Source organism: Macaca thibetana, chromosome 16 (assembly GCF_024542745.1).
Source record: "Macaca thibetana thibetana isolate TM-01 chromosome 16, ASM2454274v1, whole genome shotgun sequence".
NCBI lineage: Eukaryota > Metazoa > Chordata > Mammalia > Primates > Cercopithecidae > Macaca > Macaca thibetana.
The window spans coordinates 53,664,602-53,687,657 of NC_065593.1; the positions used below are offsets into that span (position 1 = coordinate 53,664,602).

The following is a 23,056-nucleotide window of genomic DNA, read 5'->3' on the forward strand; positions in this document are numbered from 1 at the left end:
CTGCACTGACCTCTCATTGGAAGTCTGGGGAGGGCAGATGTCCAGTCCCGGCACCCTCCTCTCCCGGAGTGAGGGACATCTAGCCCAACAGCACCCTAGAATTGCTGGAAGTGATTGGGGGTAGGGGACCAGGGTGAGGGTAAGCAGAAAGCTGGCCAGGAGACCCTGTGCCTGTGTGGCCATGTGCCCTCTCTGGGCCTCTGTTTCCTTCTCTGGTCATCTCTGTCAAAGGGGTTGTCCAGCTTCCTGGTAAGGGGCCCACTGTTCTAAAGGGAATTGGGGGCTCACAAATACAATGGGCAGGGGCAAAGTCCCCTTACAGCCCCTCCTCCCACCCCCACAGGTCTTGCTTATTCGAGAGAGGAAGGAGTCTCAGAGCATAATCTCATCTCTTGATCCCTAGCCACTCTATGGGGGCCTCCCACCCTAGGGCTCAGGGTCACACTTCAGCCTGGCTCCCCTTGCCACACAGATGCAGCCCTGTGCCAGGCCTCTGCCACACACACCATGCCCACCGAGTTCAGCCAAGACCCCCGGAACCCCCGCCTCTGGGAAGGGAAATTCAGGCAAGGCAGCCACTCCAACCCAGATACATTTATTGGCAAAACCTACTCCCAGGCATCAAGGGGAAGGGTGCAGCCGAGTGAATAATTTCTGTTTTTCACTTTCCTTGGTCACGTTCAAGGAGCAAGGGGAGGGGGAGACAGGGACATCCCAATCAAGATAAAGATCCCAGCAGCTCCCCTCTGAGGTTGGGCTCTTCACCAACCAGAGCCTTTTCTTGCACTGTCTCCTTTAATCCTTATCACAGCCCTGCAAGGTAGGCACCATTATCATCCCCATTTCACAGACGAGAAAACTGAACTGTAGCATAGCGAAGTGGTGAAAGGTGGGTGTCAGCTTTCAGGGACACCTGGAGAGCCCCCCATGGACTGAGCTAGCCTGGGAGGCATAAATAATGATCCCCTATGTCGGGCTAGAGCCCCATCACACACACATGTTGAGTCTGTGGCCCCAAGGCTGAAGGCTGATGTTTCCTTCTGTTTTTTTTTTTTTTTTTTTTTCTGAGACAAGGTCTTGCTCTGTTGCCCAGGCTGGAGTGCAGTGGTACAATCTTGGCTCACTGCAACCTCTGCCTCCTGGGTTCAGGTGATTCCTTTGCCTCAGCCTCCCAAGTAGCTGGGATTACAGGTGCCTGTCATGACACCCGGCTAATTTTTGTATTTTTAGTAGAAACGGGGTTTCACCATGTTGGCCAGGCTGGTCTGGAACTCCTGACTTCAAACGATCCACCTACCTTGGCTTCCCAAAGTGCTGGGATTATAAACATGAGCCACTGCACCAGTCTACCTCCTCTCTTTTCTACCACTTCCTGATTCTGTCTCCCCCTCTCTCAGCACTTCCACGTGTTTCAACTCTTTTTATCTTTTTGTTTTATAAAAAAATAAATTTGCCCATATTCTGGAGAGCCTGCTGTCTCCTACCCCAATTGGTCAGATCTGGGTTCTCCCCAAGATTCAATCTAGATGGGGTTGGGGATAGTGGGTCTCAAATGAGGGGCCTGGAGCTGTGTGTGAAGCCAAAGTAGGATGAAAACTCTTAGAAAATACACAATTAATAAATTACAAACCCCCTCCCTGTCCCACCTCTACCTTCCCACCCTCCCCAACTCCCTATCCAAATCTAGTATTGACTGTACCTTGCCCCCCACCCCCACCCCAGGGCAGGGCTTGTCTCAGTCCCCTTGGAGTCCACTGACTCCGGGGCCCTCAGTAAATGTGGTGGAATGAATGAATGAGTGAACTCATGAGTGTTTGGAGGGAGGAACCAAACACAGGGGACCTGAGTCCCAGGCCCGATCCCTGGATCATCCTCACCTGTACCTTGCCCTTGCCAGGATGCCTCTCTGTGGGCCCAGAGAAGAGGGTCTCAAGGTAGGGGCTGGGAGCAGAGTGGGGAAGGGAGGAGTCACAGGGGAACGGAAGGTGGACACATGACTGACAGAGGACAGAGCTCAGACCTCGAAGTCAGAAGGCCTGGTTCAAATTCCAGCTGCACAACCCAGTTCAAATCCCAGCTATGGGACCTTGGGTATGTTCAAAGACAAATGATGACTGCTGTAGAACAGTCCTTGTGGAGTTTACAAAGCCCTATTTTACATGTATCTTTGGTCCTCAGTAACCATCCTGTAATGTGGGTATTATCATCTATATACCCATTTTACAGAAAAGGAAGTAGAGGCCGGAAAGGTCAAGGGACTTGCCCAAGGTCACACAGCAAGCACCCCACCCGCCTACCCACCTCCTGCCTTTGCTTCTACCCCTGCCTGAGCTGGGAAGAGGGAGGGCTGAGATCTAAGTCTTCCAGCACAGGGTCCCCAGTGAAAGTGTGGCAACAGAAGGGACTGTGGAGCAAACCCCCTAATGTGGGCCCTGTCGGCCGTCTCCAGCCAGAAAAGCCAGGCTACCCTTTGTGGAAGGTCTCCTGGACACCCCTTCCTTCCCCGCCCACAGCCCTGGGACCTCAGCTGCTGCTCCAGGAGGAGCCTGGAGTCCATGAGGTGCCCATGAACTTCTGCTTTTCCTGGGAAAGTGGGGACGTGGAATGGTGGGGGAGGGTCTAGGGCCTGGGCCCGCCCCTCACACAGGCATCGCCACTTCGTCGTATACATCCCGACCTTCCTCCTCATCAAAGGTTGCCTTGGCATCATCAGCATCCAGCTGGAGGGGAGGGACAGGACAGAGACAGGGTGAGAGACTCGGGGTCCAGAAGAGCCCTCCCCAGGCACGAGAGGCATCTCTGGAGTTAGGAGAGTGTCTGGCTGTCTTGAACCTTGGGCCAGTCCTGTTTTATCACCCCAGCCACTAGGACTGGCCTAAATGAGTAGTTGTCAAAGTGGGAGGCAACGCTGGGGATGTGGACCCTGGCAGGGGAGGGCCTGCAGAGGATAAGCAGGGGACCCCTTCACCAGGGCAGCCCCACAGTGACCTGAGTCACACTGTGGAAAAATCCTATTAGAGGAGTGGCTCTGTCCCAAATGACTTGGAAGACAGCAAGACTTGCTGCTCAGGGGTCCAGCTCACACCCAGCACACCCTGTCTGCCTCTTGACACTCTCCCCAGCCGTACCATCATTCCCCCCCTTTACAGGTGAGCAAAATGAAGGCACAGAGAAACGAGGCCTTGTACTCCAGATCATCTACTAGGACACGGCAGGCCAGAACCTGGACACCAGCCCTAGCCCCAGACTTTACCCATGATGCTGTCCTGCCTGCCCTAGTTCTGAGATGCACCTTTACATGCTCCCAGCTCTTGTGCCCCAGGCCCAGGCAGCCACTCACACACTGAAGCTCCAGGTTCCTGAAGATGAGCGGCAGCAGGACGCGCCGCAGCGGCACAGTGAGGATGAGAACGAAGGGCAGGGCCAGGGAGGCCGGCGTGGACTTCACCACCCACAGCACTGCCAGGCAGATGATCTGGATGCCCGTGAACAAGTGCATGCGCCAGGTCTTCACCTGCAGGGGGAGGCTGGGGTCAGTGCCTATCATGCCCCAGCACCCTCCACCACCCCAGGCTGGGCAGCCAGAAAAGGGTCCTGTACCCGCTTGACGTAGGGCACATCTGGGTGGTACTTGGGTGGCTTGAGCAGAAGCAAGATGCGGTCAAAAAGCTGGATGCCGCTGAGCGATGTGACCCCCATGTAGAGGAAGATGCCAAACAGTACAGCCAGGGGGATGCGGGACAGGATGGGCTCCATGAGGATGGACAGGCCTGTGGGGGAGCCGCATACTCTCAGCCCAGGTTGCCCAAGGCCTGGCACCAGTGGGGGTCAGGCCCCTATCTGGGGCTGGGAATAAAACACAGGCACCATATGGAGCCGTTTTTTTTTTCTTTTCTTTTCTTTTTTTTTTTTTTTTTTGAGACAGGGTCTTGCTCTGTCATCCAGGTCAGAGTACAGTAGTGTGATCTCGGCTCACAACAGACTTGACCTCATTTGGTCTCAAGTGATCCTCCCACCTCAGTCTCCCTAGTTGCTGGGACTACAGACACATACTACCACACCTGGCTCATTTTTTTTTTTTTTTTTAAATTTTTAGTAGAGACAAGGTCTCACTATGTTGCCCAGGCTAGTCTTGAACTCCTGGGCTCAAGTGATTGTCCTGCCTTGGCCTCCCAAAGTGTTGGGATCCCACGCCTGGCCTGGAACCATTCCTATGAGTCTTTTTTTTTTTAGACGGAGTCTGGTTCTGTCGCCCAGGCTGGAGTGCAGTGGCGCAATCTCAGCTCACTCCAACCTCCGCCTCCCTGGTTCAAGCAATTCTCCTGCCTCAGCCTCCCAAGTAGCTGGGATTACAAGCGTGCACCACCACGCCTGGCTAATTTTGTAATTTTAGTAGAGACATGGTTTCACCATGTTAGACAGGGTGGTCTCCAACTCCTGACCTCAGGTGACCCACCTGCCTCAGCCTCTGAAAGTGCTGGGATTACAGGCGTGAGCCACCACCCCCAGCCTCTATCAGTCCTTTTTATAGGTATTACCCCAATTTTACAGATGAGGAAACAGGCTCAGAGAGGTAAACAACCTGCCTAAGGCCACACAGCTGGCAGGCAAAGTCCTGCCTGCCTGACTTAAGCCCACTCCCTTAACCTAATGAGGGTCACAGAGGTCAAAGACACACACCTTTCTCCTCACCCTAGTCCACAGTACCATCAACTTTGCCTCCTTTAAGAATTTTCCCTGACCTCTCCATCTGCAACCATGGCACTGCCCGCACTGAAGCCAGCTCGACTCTTGGCTGCTCCAGAACTGAAATCAACCCCAGTGACCCTTCTTTCTTCACCCCCACATCCCTAGACTATGCCTGGAGCACCGCCCCTTGTATCAGTCATGGAGCAGCTGAGCTGGAAGAGAACTTGGGGACATCTGATGAACCCTCCAACTGTGCAGACAGGGAAACTGAGACCCAGAGACAAGGAGGAACACTGGGTTAGCAGCAGGGCAGGGCTAGAACCCACGGTTCACTGGACTTCTGTTGGATAAGTCAGAAGGTGGGGTCTGGTCTGGAGAAGGCCTCAGGAGTGAAGCCCCCTTCCTCCCTGCTCAGACGCCCAGCCCAGTGCCTTGGCCTTTCCTCCAGGATCCCCTCGTGTGAGTAGGGGATGCTGGGGAGATGTGGGGAAGTGGTGCAGGATGGGAGAGGCTGGAGGAGGCGCTGGGTCTGAAGGGGTAGGGGAAGGGGCCGGGGGTGGGGGACAGGAGGATGGTGGAGACCCGACCCAGCTTTCACTCACCCACAAGCACAGAGACCAGGAGTCCACTGATCCGCTGCTCTTTGACCTCCTGGATCTGGGCTGCAGCCCCTGGGGTGCTGGCTTTGCCCATGACAGTGAGAGCGTTGGCATGGGTGACGGAACGCACAGTGGTGGCACTGAGCCAGGGCATCCCAAAGAGGGCAGCCACCCCGCCCATGCCCACTACCAGCAGCAGGTCCAGGTGGAAGCCGGAGCCCTTGACCATCTTGCGCTCGGGTTTGCTGACAATCAGCCTGCGGTAGGGGAAGGCGAGGGGTAAGCAGGGTTCTCCCCTGCCTCCTCCACCTACCCTTCCTTCTCCATATTTGGTGTCCTTGTAGCTCAGTTTTGTCTTCTGTGCCCCTCCCTCTCTGAGTTCCTTGCTCCCCTCCTTCCCGCCCCATCTTGAGAATCCAGACTCTTAAGAGCAGAAATGTCTTCACAACATTCAAGGCTGATTCCCAGGCAATGAAGCTTCAGCTTCAGGGAGCTTTGCTTGTACCCGCCTCTCCAAGATCCAGCACCTAACTTTATAGTTGTCATTTTGCATTTTTTTCTTTTTCTTTCTTTTTGTAGAGTCTTGCTCTGTCACCCAGGCTGGAGTGCAGTGGTGTGATCTTGGCTCACTGCAACCTCCGCCTCCCGGGTTCAAATGATTCTCCTGTTTCAGCCTCCCGAGGTGCTGGGACTACAGGCGCGCACCACCACACCCAGCTAATTTTTGTATTTTTAGTAGAAATGGGGTTTCACTATATTAGCCAGGCTGGTCTCAAACTACTGACTTTGTGATCCCCCTGTCTTGGCCTCCCAAAGTGCTACGATTATAGATGTGAGCCACTTCGCCTAGCGTTTTTTTTTGTTTTTTTTTTTTAGATGAAGTTTCACTCTCGTTGCCCAAGTTGGAGTGCAATGGTGAGATCTTGGCTCACTGCAACCTCTGCCTCCCGGGTTCAAGTGATTCTCCTGCCTCAGCCTCCCGAGTAGCTGGGATTATAGGCTCATGCCTGGCTAATTTTTTTGTATTTTTAGTAGAAACAGGGTTTCACCGTGTTAGCCAAGCTAGTCTCAAACTCTTGACCTCAGGTGATCCGCCCGCCTCAACTTCCCAAAGTGCTGGGATTACAGGCGTGAGCCACTGTGCTGGGACACATTTTTTTTTTCTTAAAAAGAGCTCTCCAAATTATACAACCTCAGGTCCCACAAAACCTGGAACTTCCCCTGGCTTTTCACTATTCCTGCTAGTCGGGAGGGCCACACACCCACAGGGACTAGCTTGCAGTCCTGGGTCTCTTGCCTGCCTGGGAGAATGCCAGGGAAAGGTCCCTGCCCCCCACCCTCCCAGGCCCAGCCCCCACCCTGTCTCTCACGTGGTGATCTGAGACTCCAGGAATATGAGGATGAAGACCAGCAGAGCAGGCAGGGCGGAGGCAAACATCATCCAGATGGGAAAGTGGGAACGCAAGCCCAGTGGGTGGATGATCCAGCCCCGGGCTGAGGAGTTGGACACCTTGAAGCCATCAGGCACTGAGAGTTTCTGCGGGAGGGGGTAGCAGGTAGGAATGCCAAGGGCAGGAGGATGGGGAAGGGTGGGAGCAGGAGGAGCCAGGGTCAGGTCCTGGGGGTCGGGCAGTTAGGTTGGCAGCACTCGGGAACTTACTTATATTGAGCACTTGTTCTGTACCTAATCATTACACTAACCCCTTTACATCCATCTGCTCATTCCCCACTTTATCGATGAGGAAAGAGAATCAGAGAGGTTATGTAGCTTGCCCCACATCACACAGCTATTTGATGGCAGAGCTGGGATTCATGCCTAGATCTGCTTGACTCCAAAGAATACCTATTCCTACTGCTCTGGGTTAAGGAATGAAGGTAGAAACCTGGCCCAGCCCCTTGCTTTGGCCACAGGGGTCCTCTGGGGCTGTGAGAAGCACAAGGGACTCCCAGAGGAGGCATGGATGGGATAGAGGTAGTCCCAGCTGGCTTCAGGTTGGGGAAAGCTATTCTAGGGAAGGGGCATGCTAGGGGGTGGAAATGAGGACCTGGGGGGTATCATGGTCTGAGGGGTGGGAGGAGGGGTCACCTGGGTGTAGGTTTCCTCAATGAAGAAATCCACCAGGACCATGATCAGGATGGAGATGGGGACCCCAAAGTCCCCGATGACCCGACGAAGCTGGGGACAGGTGAAAGGACCAGTGGTCAGTGCCCAATCACTCCCCACCTCCTGCCACCCTCCTGCCCTATATTCACCCAGGGGACCTACTCTTCCAGGGGATCCATCAGCATCTAATGCCCTGTCCTGCACCTCAGCTATGTCTGCCTCCTTTCTTTTTCCCTCAGCAGTTCTCAGGCTGGGCATGCCACAAAAGTGGGAGGAACTTCCCCTCAGTGAAACCCTAGGTAAGGATGGGGTCAGGGGAGGTTGGAATTGGGAATGGGAATCTGAAAAAGAAGGGAAGCTAAGGGCACTGGGGAATTTGGAGTGGGGGGCTTTGGGCTGGGATAGGGCAGTGTTGGTAAGGACAGGTGAGGAGGGTGTGCTGACCTTGCCAGGGAAGTAGGAGCTGTTCTTGAACTTTCGCAGCATCACGGCAAAGAAGAAAGTACCAGCCATGAGCACAAGGGAGAGGAGGGCTGTGTTGGGCAGGGGGCCCTGAGGTTTGGGCACCATCAACACATTGTGGTCATAAGTCTTCTGCAGTGGGTGGTCCTGGAAGATCTGCAGCAGAAAACCAAGGCATTCTTTTCCCTCCCAGCCTTGGCTTGGGCTGGAAAGTACCACCAGCTAACTCTACCCAGCACTACCATCCATGCATCCAGTCATCTATTAATTCATCATCCATCCATTTATCCACCCATTCATCATTCATCCATCCATTATTCATTGATCTTCCATTGATTATTCATCCATCCATTCATTATCCATCTACCCATCCATCCACCTACCTATCATCTATCCATCCACCCATTTATCCATCCATTCATCCATGCATCCATCCATTATCCATCTATTCATCCATCCATCCATCTATCTTCTTCCTCAATTGACATGGAAACAGAGGATAAATGGGATTCTACAGCTTGGTTTTCAGGAATGAAGATGCCCAGGTTTGGGTAGGGAGGGCCATGGAAGGCAATGCAGGTATGTGTGAGCACACATGCACACCCAGGACCTGGGAGACATGAGAAGGCTAGAGGTCAGGAAACAAGGGTCAGGGAAGTTTCCAACAAGGGGTTAAAAGACCTGGACACAGAAAGACCCTCCATCCGACAGAACCAGGGGACAACACATAGGGCCCACCTTTCTTCCATATAAAATGCAGGTGCAGATGCAAGCAGAGCTTAAGATGACAGGAGGCAAGCCAAGGTGGGTGGGCACTCTATCCACAAGCCCTGCAGCTCTTGAGGACAAGCGCAGGGGAGGGAGTGGGGGACTTCAGAGGCTCCAGAGTCCCCCCTGTTCTCACTGTGCATGCACTTTCACATGCTCAGTGTCACGCCCATACTTACCCATTGCTCACATCATGTGTGGTCATGAACTGGACATGTGCACACAGAGGCACCCTCTCATGCCTCAGCAAGAATGCTTGCCACAGGCAGCAGCAGGTGCCAACACATACGTGGTCACAGTCAACACAGCTGCACAGTCCGCAGATGTGTGACTACACAGGCACAGACACATATGTTGCCGCAGTCATATGCACAGTCACATGGTTGTGTACACAGGTGAAAGCAAAGCCACACAAATGCTGCACAGACACATGTGCGAGGACACAATGGCTCAGTCTTTTTTTTTTTTTTTTTTTTTGAGACAGAGTTTTGCTCTGTTGCCCAGGCTGGAGTGCAGTGGCCCAATTTCGGCTCGCTGCAACGTCCACCTCCCGGGTTCAAGCGATTCTCCTGCCTCAGCCTCCCGAGTAGCTGGGATTACGGGTGCATGCCACCACACCTGGCTGATTTTTGTATTTTTAATAGAGATGGGGTTTCACTATGTTGGCCAGGCTGGTCTCAAACTCCTGCCCTCGGGTGATCCACCCACCTCAGCCTCCCAAAGTTCTGGGATTATAGGCGTGAACCCTCGCGCCCGGTCAGGGTCTCGGTCTTATACACAACCTCCCGTGTGCATTAATATCCCCATAGGCCCCCACCTTGATCAGCTTGGAGAAGGTCTCATAGATGAAGATGAGGGAGATGAGGAAGGAGAAGATCTCCTGGGTATAGCGGGAGATGAAGCGGACCAGGAAGCTACCCTCGAAGGCCACCACCAGCACCACCAGCAGGATGAGCCAGAAGCCGATCCACACACGGCCCACGATGTACTCTAGACCGTTGCTCTCACAGAACTGCAGGGTGGTCAGAAGAATTCGGTCAGACAAAGAGGGCCTTGGGGCAAGGCACCGTGCGTCAGGCAGGTGGGGCGGGGGACATGACAGGGTCAGGTCAGTGGGGCAAGGACAGAGCTACCGAGAAGAAGGCTTCTTCAAACACCAGCAGGGGTCCTGAGAAGCCAACCACAAGCAGGGGCTGAGCCCCCAGGAGGGCGAAGAGAATGCCCTGCACTGCCGTGGAGATCAGCAGCTCCGACACTCCCATCTGGTTCCCGGTCTTTTCTCCTGTGGGTAGAGGTCACAGTGGGCTCAAGGTCAGAAGATCATTTCCAGGGGCCCATAGAGCAAGTCATGAGCAGGCTGATGCAGGGGTCTAGAGGGTCAGAAAGAGTCAGAAGTTGGGGCTAAGACAGAGGCCAGAGGATCAGAGGCGAGAGTTAGGGAGACAGGTATTGGCACTGACCCAGGAGGCCACCGAATGTGATGGCGGGTGACAGGGCAGCAAAGTAGATGAAGATGACGGCAGCCAGGACCTGGGGGCTGAACGCATCTGTGATGTCACTCAGGTAATAGGGGTAGCGGCGCCGGATGTCACGCACCAGGCCCCCGAAAAGCTGGCCTGTCTGCTGCAGAGGATCGTCTGGGCCCCCGGGGCCCCCTAGGCCCCCATTTAAGTCTGTGGTGGAGGATAAGAGCATGGTCAGAAGGAGTAGCTGGAGGAGGTGAGGGGAAAGGGGACTGGAGGGTGTAGGGGAGATTGTCTGATGGGAATGGGGTGGCCAAGAAGGCTGGGAAATGTGGGCATAGGGAGCAGTGAGAGGGGACATGTGATGGGAGACAGAGGCTACGCTGAGGTGTCTGGGAGTCAGTGGGGGCACAAAAAGCCTCGGCTGGGAAGGGCAGGTACCTAGGCCCTTGTAGAAGCTGGAGTCTGGCTTGGCAGGGCTGGGCTGGTAGCGTCTTCGAAGCAGCTCCCTCTGCACAGGTACCAGACTGAGCAGTGCCTGCTCGGAGGGGGCATCAGTGGGAGGCAGCACTAGGCTGCAGTCCAGGAAGCCCTTCAGGGAGCGCAGCAGCTCCTCTCGGCTCTGAGCCATGTAGGCGTGTATACGGAACACCTAGGGGTAGGAGACAGGGTCAGGGCTGTCTGGACCTGCGGAGGGAAAGGACCCAGGAGTCTGAAGTCAGGGCCTCCAGGGACCAGAACCCCCTCAGGCAGCAGCTCCCATTGCCAGGAACTGCTTTTCCTGCCCACTCCCACCCCTTCTCTCTACTAAGAAAGGGCTCTGGGGAGACAGACATGGGCCCCGGGTGGGGAAAGGAGAAGGAACTAAAGCTAACCTGGTGGGCTAAGCAGACTAGACGAAACTAGAGCTAACTAAGCCCGACCAAGCCAGACCTGACCAGGTGGAACCAGGTCAGAGCGGGCTGGACTAGACTAAGCCAGGCCAAAGCCAACCAGATGAGACCAGGCCAGAGCAGGCAGAGCTGGGCCAGACGGCACACGCCCGACTGCCCCCCGTCAGGTAGCACAGCAGCAGCTGGATTAGGCTGAATGGGTCAAACCAGTGAACCTAAAGTAACCCAGGCCAGGTTGGAGAGTGGGCCTCAGCCACCACCCAGCTCCCAAGCTCCTCCAGCCCAGCCCTCTCCAGCCCTTCCTCACCCTCTCTGACATGAGGGTGGCAGCGGCCCGGCCGAGCTGCGTGCAATCCACGTGGAGGTCGTCAGGTCCCAGCAATACAAAGAGGAAGCGCACAGGCACGGGCTGCTCCACTGCCTCCAGCTCCGCTGCCTCCTGCAGCCTCACGAAGCCCAGCACTGGCTGCTCCAGGAAGGCGGCTCGGCCTGTTAGGGGACCAGAAGATCAGGCCAGGCCGAGGAGCCCAGGGTGGGTGTGCTGAAGAGGTGGGGCTGCGGGGGTCCAGGCTGAGGGAAAGACAGGCTGAACCAGGACACAAGGGGTGTGGAGGGCTGAGGGTAGAGACGCCTGTTCTTACCTACTAGCACCAGCGTGGCCTCTGAATCCGGGGGAATCTTTTCCAGAATTCCAGATGGTGAGTGTCCTTCTGTGCCCCCATCTCCCTGTGGGAAGGAGGGTGGTGACAGGAGTCCTCGGGCCACTCTGACCGGAGAGACCTGAGCATCCACCCTTTCCTCCCCTTCCCATTCTCACTTCCCACCATGTTCAGGTTGGGGGCTTCCCAACTCTCCTGGCACACCCCGGTTGCAGGAGTGCTTCTGGTCCCCTGCTTGTGGTGGGTTTTTCAGGACCCCTGCTGGCGTTTGAGGAAGCTCTCTCCGTGCCCCACCCTGGCCCTGACCATGTGACTGACGCACCTGCTCACAGAAGAGCTGTGTCTCCAGTGAGGAGTGTTGAGAGAGCAGAGGCTCCCCAGAGCGCATCAGGACCGCAGGCTTCACACCCCCCAGGGCCTCCAGCTCTCCGGCATGGCTGCAGGGCGTACAGGGGACACGGGCTGAGTAAGCTGTTCAGGCCGAGCTATCAGTGGTGGGAGGGATCAAGGGCCAACATCAAGGGACTGGGGTAGACATCAAGGGTAGACATCTGGGACTTCTCAGACCAGACCAGAGAGACCCTGGGATGGAAGGAGAATCAGAGCCTCCTCTTCAAGTACCTTGTAGATGTAAGTGGGTGGCCTCTGGAATGACGAGGCAGGATCAAAAGAGTGGCTAGAGAAAAGGGCCTTGCAGGTCTGCCCTCCTGAGGACCAGCAGTCCCCAACTCTGAGCATAGGACATGGCCACCCCTTTCAAGGTGTCAGAGATGGGAGCCATAGTGGAGGAAAGTGAGCCCTTGCCTGGTGAGGGTAGGGCCACCTGGATCCCTGGGGAGAACTTGGGGCAAGTGGGCTGGGGGAAGTGGGCCCGCTGAATATGGAATCTAGGCCCTGGCAGGCAGGGGCACCTGTGTTTGAGCAGCAGGACCCGGAGCAGCTCCTCTCGGTCCTGAGGCCGGATCTGGTCCTCAAAGAGAAACCTGTCTAGCAGTTGATTGGCCACTCCAGCCAGGGAGGTCTCTTGCAGGTCCAGGAGGACGGTACCTGGAGGCAGTGGAGGAGTGAGCTGGGAGGCTGGGCCATAGCCCCACACAACAAGTCTCACCTGCAGGGGGCCCAGAAGGACCCAGGAGGCTCACCCTTGGTGAAGACTTTGTGCAACTGTAGAAGGCTCCAGAAGGTGAGGTGAGAGAGGTGCGGGCGGCCCCAGGCCCCGTTCTCCCCCAGGTTCTCCTCCAGTCGCACCCAGCGCGCCGCCTCCATCCATCTCAGTTCCTGGTTCTTTTCATCCATCACCAGCTCCTGTAGCTCCACATAGACCTGTGGCCCCATGCGCCTGAGTTAGTCCGTCAGGCATAGTCCAGGGCATAGTGGGTGCTCAGCCGCTCTCGAGAGAGGCTTGTGCTTGTGAGGCTTGGATCCCTGTGCTCAAGGGTCCGTAGATATGGCTTATACCATTCCCCTATCTCCCAACTTTCTGGCCAGGCTCTCACCCCATTTCAGAAGGCATTTGGAGAACCCTGACCCAAAGGGATGCTGGAGACGCCACTGGGGAGGGAAAGGAGTGGGAAGCGGAGGCCTGGCAGGCTGAGGCTAAAGGGGACTTTGGAGTCATTGGGTCAGTCTCCAGCCTCTAAGATTGTTCGTGGTTGTGCCTCAACATGTCCTTGGGGCCAGGTGGTTGCTCCAAGGGCCATAGCTGAGGGCCGGCCCCAATTCCTAACCAGCTAGACAATTGGGTGCTCAGTGGAGACCTGAGGGGCCTGGGCAGAGGAGAGCAAGTCTTTAATTCTGTGCTTCCCCAGTGAGGCCTGACAGCCCAGTCAGGGCCTGAGGGCCTGGGGACTCAGCCCTTGTCAATCAGGTTATCCCAGCCCAGGGTGCTCCTGGAAGGGGGCCCAGGCCTCCCTGTCAGTGGGGCATGCCTCCCACCTATTTCCTGGGACCATCACTCCTCTATCGGCTGCAGGGTCTCCCCTAGTCTGAAGCTGCCTCTATCCCCTTGCTCCTCTCTTCCCGGGTCAAATGGTGGACCCCAAAGGCAGCATTGGGAGAGAACGGGGGAGGCTGGGGTCCTCACCTCGTGGGTACCCGGGCGCGATGTGGTGTGGTAGTCTGTGGCTGTCGCCTCGGTGTCGTGAGCTGAAAACCGGAGGTCGGTTAGTATCGACCTGCCCGTCCCCCACCTGAGGCTCCTCACGATCCACCGTGAGCCTCAGAGACCCAGGCATGGGCGGATGCCCCCTCCTTCCCAATGCCCCTGGGCTGGGCCTCTGGTGCCCCATCCCACACTGGCCACTCAGCAGAATGGGGCTCCCCACACCTGTGCTGGGCCTAGCCTTAGGGTCCCCATCTGAGCCTTGTCGAGGACCCCTGGGACTCAGCCAGGAAGGCCTAGCCCCTCCACAGTGATGAAGTGAAGGGACCTTTCCAAGGTGACTGCAGAGCCCTGAGTGGCAATTTTCAGGATCCTCCTAGGACCTCCTCCCTCCCCTTCCACCTCTGAGGCCAGTCTCTTTTCCCACCTGCCTCAGTGAGCCCATCAGCATCAGTGCAGTGTCTCACTGAGCTCAGGCACCAGGGTGGGTCAGCCCCTTATATTCCCGCCCCTCCCACCCCCAGCCCTCATTTCCCAGAGGGGCCTCTTAACTTTAATCCCAATCTCCAGCACTTAAGTCCTGTTGACAGTAAACAGGCCCTGCTTGGGTCTCCCCACCTAAAACCTTGGACAGACCAGGGAAGGCAGGGTGGTTCCTGGTGTCTTTCCACCCAGGAGGGTCCCCACAAGACCCTCATTTCTCAGGACCTCTTTCCCCAAGAACAAGCCCAGTTTCTTGCCTGGAATCTGGCATTGGATGGGCACAGATGGCATGTGGGCTCACGCCCTTGTCCTAAACGGGCTGCCCGCCCTTCTCACATTGCAGGAGCACTGGATGGGTGACTGCCCCTGCTCTCCCAGTCACCTCCTGTGATCATTTCAAACAAAACTCTGTTTATCCTTCAATCAGCCAGAATTGAGGGGAGAATGGCCCATGGGGCTTGGAAGGAGGACTGTGGAGAAGGGGAGAGGACAAGTGCCCCTCCTGTCCCTGTCTAGGGCTCCCAGCAGAGGGAGAGAGAGGGGCTTACCTGCTGGTTCCTCCACCTGGGGCTTGAGGATGCCTGGGTCTTCATATTCCTCCAGCTCCAGATTCTCCTCCAACACGTCTTCATAATCATCCTGTGGGAAGTGGCTATTGAGGCTGGGCTGTGAGGGGCTCTTCCACCCCCAACGAAAATAGGAGTCTAGGGCCGGGGTCCCCAGAGCCTCCAGGTGGGAGCGCTGCTGATGCCAGGGAACACCCACCTGCAGCTCCTCCATGGCGTGGTCCTGAGTGTCCAGTTGTCCACAGTGATCCGAGCCCCCAGCATAACCCGCACCGCGGGTCCCTGCAGCAGAGGGCACAGGCTGAGTGGGGCACAGGGCATCCCAGGATCTCCTGGTCTTCCTCCAGAGGAGGCCACATGTCGGTGGAGGGGATCCACGTGTTGGAGGTGGTAGGGTCAGAGGAAGGAAGTGTGGAGGGAACGGGTGAACGAGCTGGATTTACAGGTGTGAGGGTAGGTGAGCAGGGGCCAGGAGAGAGGGGCAGTGCAGGGAAGAGGTAAGTCTGGCTGGCACCAGTGAACGATGTTTGGGGAAGATGGGCAGGTGACCCTCAGGTCCATCTCCCTCCTTCATTCTCTAGTCTTCACGTGGCTTCTTTTCTTACCCATCCCTGGGACTCAGCCAATGCCAGGGGACATGCCGGTCCCTTCTTCAGGGGGCTTAGCTCCCCTGAGGGGCTCTAAACACATGCTCTTCTCTCAGAAATAGCTGCTGCTCACTGGGCATGGGCTGCAGCATCCTTGGGAGTGGTGCGCAGGTCTGGACGATGTGGTCCTGCTTCTTTCCCTGACCCTATCTTGCACTCCGTCTCTCTTGCTCTCTCCCCACCTAGCCTATTGGCCTCCTGTGGTTCCTAGAACTCACTAAGCCCTTTCCTGTCCCAGGGCCTTTGCACATCCAGCTGTCCATATCCCGGACACCCTCCCCACAACACTTCAGCCCTTCTCACATCTCAGCTCAAATGTCTCCTCTTCAGAGGCCCTCCCTGACCACCACCTTGACCCAATCTGTCACTCTGTCACCTTTTTTTTTTTTTTGAGACAGAGTCTCGCTCTGTTGCTCAGGCTGGAATGCACTGGCGTGATCTTGGCTCACTGCAAGCTCTGCCTCCTGGGTTCATGCCTTTCTCCTGCCTCAGCCTCCCAAGTAGCTGGGGCTACAGGCACCCGCCACCATGCCCGGTTAATTTTTTTGTATTTTTAGTAGAGATGGGGTTTCACCATGTTAGCCAGGATGGTCTTGATCTCCTGACCTCGTGATCAGCCCGCCTCGGCCTCCCAAAGTGCTGGGATTACAGGTGTGAGCCACGGCGTCTGGCCCCCAATCTGTCATCTTCTGGTTTCTTTTCCTTCCTTCCTTCCTTCCTTCCTTCCTTCCTTCCTTCCTTCCTTCCTTCCTTCCTTCCTTCCTTCCTTCTTTCCTTCCTCCCTCCCTCCCTCCCTCCTTCCTTTCTCTCTGTCTCTCTCTCTTTTCTTTTTTGAGACAGAGTCTCACTGTCACCCAGGCTTAGAGTGCAGTGCTATGATCATAGTTCACTGCAACCTTAAACTCCTGGGCCCAGGGGATCCTCCTGACTCCGCCTCCCGAGTAACTGGAATTATAGGCATGCCACAGTGCCCAGCTAATTAAAAAAAAAATTGTGTGTAAAACAGGGTCTCACTATCTCAGTCTGGGCTGCTGATTTCTTTCCTCTTTTTTCTTTTTTTGAGAGCGGGTCTCCCCCTGTTACCCAGGCTGGAATTCAGTGGCATGATTATAGCTTACAGCAGCCTCAAACTCCTGGACTTAAGTGATCCTCCCACCTCAGTCACCAGAGTAGCTGGGACCACAGGCACACACCACCATCCTGACTAATTTTTAAATGGTTTATTGGTTGGGCGTGGTGGCTCACACCTGTAATCCTAACATTTTGGGAGGCTGAGGTGGGCAGATTGCTTGAGCTCAGGAGTCTGAGACCAATTGGGCAACATAGTGAAACCACGTGTCTACAAATATACAAAAATTAGCTGAGTGTGGTGATGCATACCTGTACTCCCAGCTACTTGAGAGGCTGAGGTGGGACGATTGCCTAAGCCTGGGAGGCAGAGGTTGCAGTGAGCCGAGATGGCACTACTGCACTCCAGCCTAGATGACAGAGTGAGAGTCTCTCAGAAGAAAAACAAAACAAAACAAAACAAAACAAAAAAACCAATGCATGGTTTCTTGATTGATTTGTGTTCATAGTGTCTGACAATGCTTTTGGAAGGGAAGCCACCTGAGTGCAAAGACCCTGTATGTCTCAATCCCTACAAAATTCCCTGCTCCTAGCAGAGTGGCTGTCACATAGTAGGTGCTCAATAAACATTTATCGAATGCCCGTAAGAATGGCTCCCTATTGCAGGGTTGGGGCTCTGGGACTGGGGAGCCAGGATGACTAGGTCCCAGGCAAGAGGCCTCCGAGCTCGGGGTCTCAGTTTTCTCAGTTGTGTCCCTAGCAGAGAGAAAGGTGTGCCCTCCCCAGGAATGTGAGGGCAGGTCCAAGGGGAAGACAGGGGGCACCTAAGGTGGCCCCAGACTGGGTGTGGAGGGGACTCCTTTCCCCCCTCACCCACTACAGCACAAGGCATTGTGGTGACAGGGAATTGGGTCGGTTCAACAAAGTTTCCCAGTCCGTGCCTGGCATTGTGCTGAGCACCGGGGGCCGGTGGGAGGGAGTGCTGAGCACCGGGGGCCGGTGGGAGGGAGTGCTGAGCACCGGGGGCCGGTGGGAGGGAGTGCTGAGCACCGGGGGCCGGTGGGAGGGTGTGCTGAGCACCGGGGGCCGGTGGGAGGGAGTGCTGAGCACCGGGGGCCGGTGGGAGGGAGTGCTGAGCACCGGGGGCCGGTGGGAGGGAGTGCTGAGCTGAACAAGGCCTATCCCTACGCTGGGGAAGCTCCTAGCCCTGATAAGGAGGCAAACGGGAACACAGGGCAGCCTCAGTGCTTCTGAGGTGATGTGGACCCCAGGGGCCGAATGTGCTGAGTGCCAAGGATCTGTATGGCAGGAGGAAGAGCAGGATGCATTTGCGGCACCCGGTGGGTGGAGTCACTGGAGGAGGGGTCACTGGTGTGGCCTAAAAGCACAAGTGAGGTTTGAAGGTCTGGGAGCCCAGGTGTGGGGCATGGCTGGATGGAGCTGCACAGATGGGCTGAGCAAGGTGGGAAAATGCCACGTGAGGGCATGGGGTAGGGAGCCTGGCCAACATGGTGAACCCCGTCTCTACTGAAAACACAAAAATTAGCCAGGCGTGGTGGCACGTGCCTGTAGTCCCAGCTACTTGGGAGGCTGAGGCAGGAGAATCCCTTGAACCAGGGAGGCAGAGGTTGCAGTGAGCTGAGATCGTGACTCCGTCTCAAAGAAATAAAAGGGAAAAGAAGGAAAGGAATGTGCAGAGACCCTTCTTTCTGAGGAATGGGTGACCCTGCAGTCCTGGGGCTAGGGAGGGGATTACTGGGTCTCACCGGACTGGAGAACGGGAGAGGCCCCTGCCTTGGCAGGTGGGGCAAGTGACAGGGTGCAGGGGAGGGGTCCTGGACCTGAGGATGGGGTAGTCCCTATTGCAGGGCTTGGCTTTGCTCCTGAGGACCCTGATCACCCACCTCTTCTCTCTCTCTCTTTTTCCTCCTCCCTCTCTGCTTCTCCCGAAGTTCCTCTCTCTTTCTCTTCCATCTTTATTCACTTTCTTCCTTCTCTGGACTTGCCCATGTACCTTCTTAGACCTCAGATCCCGAGTGGTCTCCAGGGTGTCTAATCCTTAGGTACTAAAAGTCCCGCCCGTGGGGCTGAGACTGTGGCCTTGGTTGCCCATCTGAGGAGTGGAACGGTCAGAGGGGCCCTCAGAGCTGGAGAATCCAGAGGTCCAGGCTGCCTCTCTTCCACTGACTGACTGAAGGGCCTTGGGCAGCTTCTAGCCTGTAGGCCTCAGTCACCCCATCTGTACAATGGGAGTGCCTTCCTGCCAGGGTTTTGAGACATCAGTGAGAAAGAAGAGGGGGGAAAAGGGGGTGCCTTGAGCTCAGCTGGAGACTTATAGGGCGCGCCCATGACCCGGATTGCCACCTGCCAGCCCGGCCAACCCCCAGCTGCAGGCCTTGTGCTGCCTAGCACTGATAAGGGCCTGGACCCAGATCGCTGCTCCAAGTTTGGAAGTGTACCAAACACCTGGCCAGCTAGCTAGCTGGCCACGGCCAGGCCAGATAAGGGTGAGCGGGACATCTGAACCTAGAAGGTATAGCACAGCTGGGAAGACACAGTGGGGAAGGGGGTTGACCAGATGACAGGGACAGCTTTTTTTTTTTTTTTTTTTTTTTTTTGAGACAGAGTCTTGCTCTGTCGCCCAGGCTGGAGCGCAGTGGCCGGATCTCGGCTCACTGCAAGCTCTGCCTCCCGGGTTTACGCCATTCTCCTGCCTCAGCCTCCCGAGTAGCTGGGACTACAGGCGCCCGCCACCTCGCCCGGCTAGTTTTTTGTATTTTTTAGTAGAGACGGGGTTTCACTGTGTTAGCCAGGATGGTCTCGATCTCCTGACCTCGTGATCCGCCCGTCTCGGCCTCCCAAAGTGCTGGGATTACAGGCTTGAGCCACCGCGCCCGGCCCAGGGACAGCTTTCTAGTGGTGTGGCACCACGTTTGTGTAATCAGCCCGAACTGCACAAAGAACCTTAATGCCTTAACTCTTAGAATCCCCAAAGCACTCGTGAAGTGGTTTGGAGATTCTAAGAGGAAGAAGAGTAGTGTCATTAGTCCATTCTACAGATGTGAAACCTGAGGTTCAGAGACATTTACCTGCTTCAGCCACCCAGCAGGTAGGTATCAGAGGCAGGTTACAGCCTGGACTACCTGACTCCAGCCACATCCCTAAGCACTATGCTGAGTTGCCTCCAACAAAACAGCTGTTAGCTGGTTTAGAGTTAGTGGTTAAGGTCACGGACTCTGCAGTCGGACTGCCTGGGTTCAAAGCCCAGCCCTGCCGTTTACTAACTGCAAGTGACTTCAACTCTCTGTGCCTCAGTTTTCTCATGAGTAAAATGGGAGTGATAATAATGATGCCCACCTCATAGACCTGTTGTAAGCATTAAGGAAGTTTACACCTGTAAGGGGCTTAGAATAGTGCCTAGCATATAAGGAGCTCTATGAAAATGTTTGCTGTCATTATCCCTGCTGCTGGGGTTATAGTCAGACTTGCCATCTTCATTTCCCCTCTGATTTGCCCTCAGTTCCCATGGAATTAGCCTGAGCTAAGCGTTTTGAGATTCTCACGTGGTAGGAGGCTCTGCAGTTCCCTCCAATACTGACCACACTGGGCATGGAGCCAGGTGCCCCAGGTGGACCCCTGGAAGTGTCCCAAAGGGGAGACTGTGTCATCTGACATCCTGCCTCCTAGGTGGGAGATGGGGTGGCCTGAGGACCCCTATTAGGAAGGAAGGAGTCTGAGGTGGACGAGATCTGAGCCTGTGGGATCCAACAAGCTGACAAGGGCCCATACCTGGAGGGCATCAGATACCCCCCACAACACACACGCCAGAGCCACACACACCACTGCTGCCATTGACCACCTGCCACCCTCCTCTTTTCAGGTTCCCTTAGGGGCAACATGCACCTGGTAACATTCTCACCTTACCCACCTGCATCCCCTTGGAGGTCAGGAGCCTCGCCCACCTGGGCATAGATTCAGGCTGGGCACCTGCAGAAACCCTCAGGGCAGGCACCAAAGGACCATCCCCAGCCCCTCCCTGCCCTGCCCACCTGCTCACGAGCCTCAGGGTCCCTCGGTGAAGTCCTGCAGCCGCTGGTGCCCTCTGCGACCAGCTACGTTCCCACTCGTTCTGACAGCACCAGCACCCCAGGGGCAGCTCGCAAACCCCTGACTCATGCCCCCGCCTCCTAATCTGCCCGCCCCACTGGCCCTGGGTGCCCCTTCCCACCCCCCGCCCTGCTCCCGCTGGGTGCCCAGTAAACAGAGTTATCTCTTACCCACATCTGGACAGCTGTGAGTCTGGCCCACCCCACCCGCCTGGCCAGTCCCCAAGGCCTCCTGGGGCCCTCCTGGTCCCCAGGGTTCTCTTGGCTCTTCCTTTGTGGACGAAGGTTTGATCGCTGTGTCCTCAGGGCTCCCAGTGCCCTGGCAGGAAGGCACCAGCCTCCAGAGGTCCCTGTCCTGCCTCTGTCCATCCTCCACTCTGGCCAGGCCCTTCTGCTTTGGCCCCAAGGTGCAGGGGCGCCTGTTCCTCTCGCCTCTCTTGGTATCCACGCTAGGACTCACTCCTCCTCTGCAGTCTTCTCCTCAAGGACCGGCTCAGCACTCACGGGGCACGGGCAGCCCCCTCCCCTCCTTGATCCAGACTAGGATGCCCCAGCCACATTCTCCCCAAGACCCTGGCTGGCTCTAAAGAGCTGGCTCCTGGACACTAAGACACTGACATTCAGTCAACCTGAAACAATGTCAGCTCAACAAAACAACCATCCCCACACCGAACTCTTCAGCTCACAAAGCCCTAATGTCTGGGCACACTGGCTCCTCTGTAGGCAGCCTGGCTCAGGCCCCCGGGCCAGAGCAGCCACATTCTCGGCCCCTGCCATGCCCCTCCCCTTCAGTTCCCACCCCTACACCTCCAGTTTCTCTGCTCCAGGGAGTGACCAGGGCCTGGTCACCTCTTCATAGGCTCTGGTTGCTAAAGAGGCAGAGACTTAAAGATGAGTACAGATCGGCAAGAATGAAGAGGAGTTTTCAAGCAGACAGAAAGGGGTATTGTGGCACCGCTGGGCACAGAGAGGAGGGTGACCTAGCGCAGCTTCGGCATGGACTGGCTGTGGGAACCTGGGCAAGTCCCTGGCCCTCTCCAGGCTTCCGTTTTCTCATCTGTAAAGTGAGAGTGTTGTGTTCTGTGGCCACCAGCCTGAAGTTCAGACTCAAGCAGAAGAGACTCAAACACAGGGACACGGAGGTGGGCAAATCCCGCCACTACAAGACCATTCACTGTCTCCACCACAAGCCTGCCAGGGGCTGAGTCCTGTGGAGAGAGAAAAGGGCAGGGACTCAGACCCTGAGGCAGAATCCTGTTTATGGGGGACCTCGGTTCTAGGAACTATGCTGAGGCCTTCACCTTGTGGTCACTCTGGATTCCTACAAACCTCCCACTTCACAGAGGAGGAAACAAAGCCACAGAGAGGCTTTCCCAGGAAAAGGAATGCCCAATGGACCAGCGCCCGCCCCGTGCAGCGCACCATGCGGGGGCTTCACATGTGCTATCTTGCCAAGCTCTCTAAGCCCATCTGAGGACAACACTGTTTATGATGTTTTTTCATCTCTCACAGAGAAAGGGCAGCAAGAGGAGAGAAGTGACTTGCCCAAGTCCTCTGGGCTGGTGAAGCCAGAGTGGGCACTCCGACCTGGTCATCTGCCTGGACAGCTGGTGTTCCACCGGATCTGAGCCCCTCCCGCCACCCAGGCCTTCGTGCCAGTCAGGAACAGAGATTGGCCCTGGCCAAAGGGGGCTGGAGGTGCCTTCTCCTGCTCCAGCTGGTGGGATCTGTCCCAAACCCTGGGCCCACACTGGATTGGCTTCTTACGGCCTGTGGCAGTGAGTGCCAAGTGAAGGCCTTGACTCCCCGACCCAGCCAGTGTGCCCAGTCCCCTTGCCCCTCTGCCTGCCCTAGGAGTCAGAGGCAGCTGAGGGCAGGAGGCTGCAATGGCGCACCTCTCCTGGGGCCCGGGACCCGGGGCCCAGGAAGGACTGACAGCTGGCTGGGGATGGAACAACAAATGGCATCATCTGGCTTAGGAGGAGAATCTGGCCAGCTGTTTGGCTGTTCTGCAGGCACCACCCCCTGGCAGCCCCACTAGATACCCAGGCAGAGGCACAGCAGCTTGGACGCTGGTTCTTTCCATTCACACCACATGTTCTAGATCATTCCTGTTGTCCTGGCTGAATGTAGATGTTTCTTTTCTAACTCTGCCCAATGTCACATTTATTCTTTTTTTTTTTTTTTTTTTTTTTTTGAGGCGGTATTTTGCTCTTGTTGCCCAGGCTAGAGTGCCATGGCACAATCTCGGCTCACTGCAACCTCCGCCTCCCGGGTTTAAGTGATTCTCCTGCTTCAGTCTCCAAAGTAGCTGGGATTATAGGTGCCCACCACCATGCCCAGCTACTTTTTGTATTTTCAGTAGAGATGGGGTTTCATCATGTTGGCCAGGCTGGTCTCGAACTCCTGACCTCAGATGATTTGTCTGCCTCCCATAGTGCTGGGATT

At 56.0% G+C, this 23,056-nt stretch overlaps 2 protein-coding genes across 3 annotated transcripts in view; one reads left to right on the plus strand and one right to left on the minus strand.

Annotated features, from left to right (window-relative positions):
* The window catches only part of GRN (granulin precursor), a 164,850-nt gene that overhangs the window by 51,630 nt on the left and 90,164 nt on the right, over positions 1-23,056 (plus strand). The gene's annotated exons all lie outside the window — the stretch shown is intronic.
* On the minus strand, positions 580-20,668 carry SLC4A1 (solute carrier family 4 member 1 (Diego blood group)). Of its 2 annotated transcripts, XM_050763072.1 has the most exons (20): positions 20,552-20,668; positions 14,987-15,069; positions 14,770-14,860; positions 13,721-13,782; positions 12,780-12,960; positions 12,549-12,684; positions 11,960-12,074; positions 11,620-11,704; positions 11,286-11,467; positions 10,527-10,737; positions 10,083-10,295; positions 9,756-9,904; positions 9,440-9,634; positions 7,837-8,010; positions 7,375-7,464; positions 6,659-6,825; positions 5,292-5,545; positions 3,601-3,770; positions 3,341-3,514; positions 580-2,720 (listed from the first exon to the last, which is right to left on the minus strand). In XM_050763072.1, the coding sequence occupies exons 2-20, from the start codon at positions 14,999-15,001 to the stop codon at positions 2,640-2,642; spliced, it is 2,745 nt and encodes a 914-aa protein (XP_050619029.1). In that variant the 5' UTR covers positions 15,002-15,069; positions 20,552-20,668; the 3' UTR covers positions 580-2,639. The 2 variants fall into 2 exon arrangements, with proteins under 2 accessions (XP_050619029.1, XP_050619030.1); XM_050763073.1 differs by lacking the exons at positions 14,770-14,860; positions 14,987-15,069; positions 20,552-20,668 and adding an exon at positions 14,166-14,248.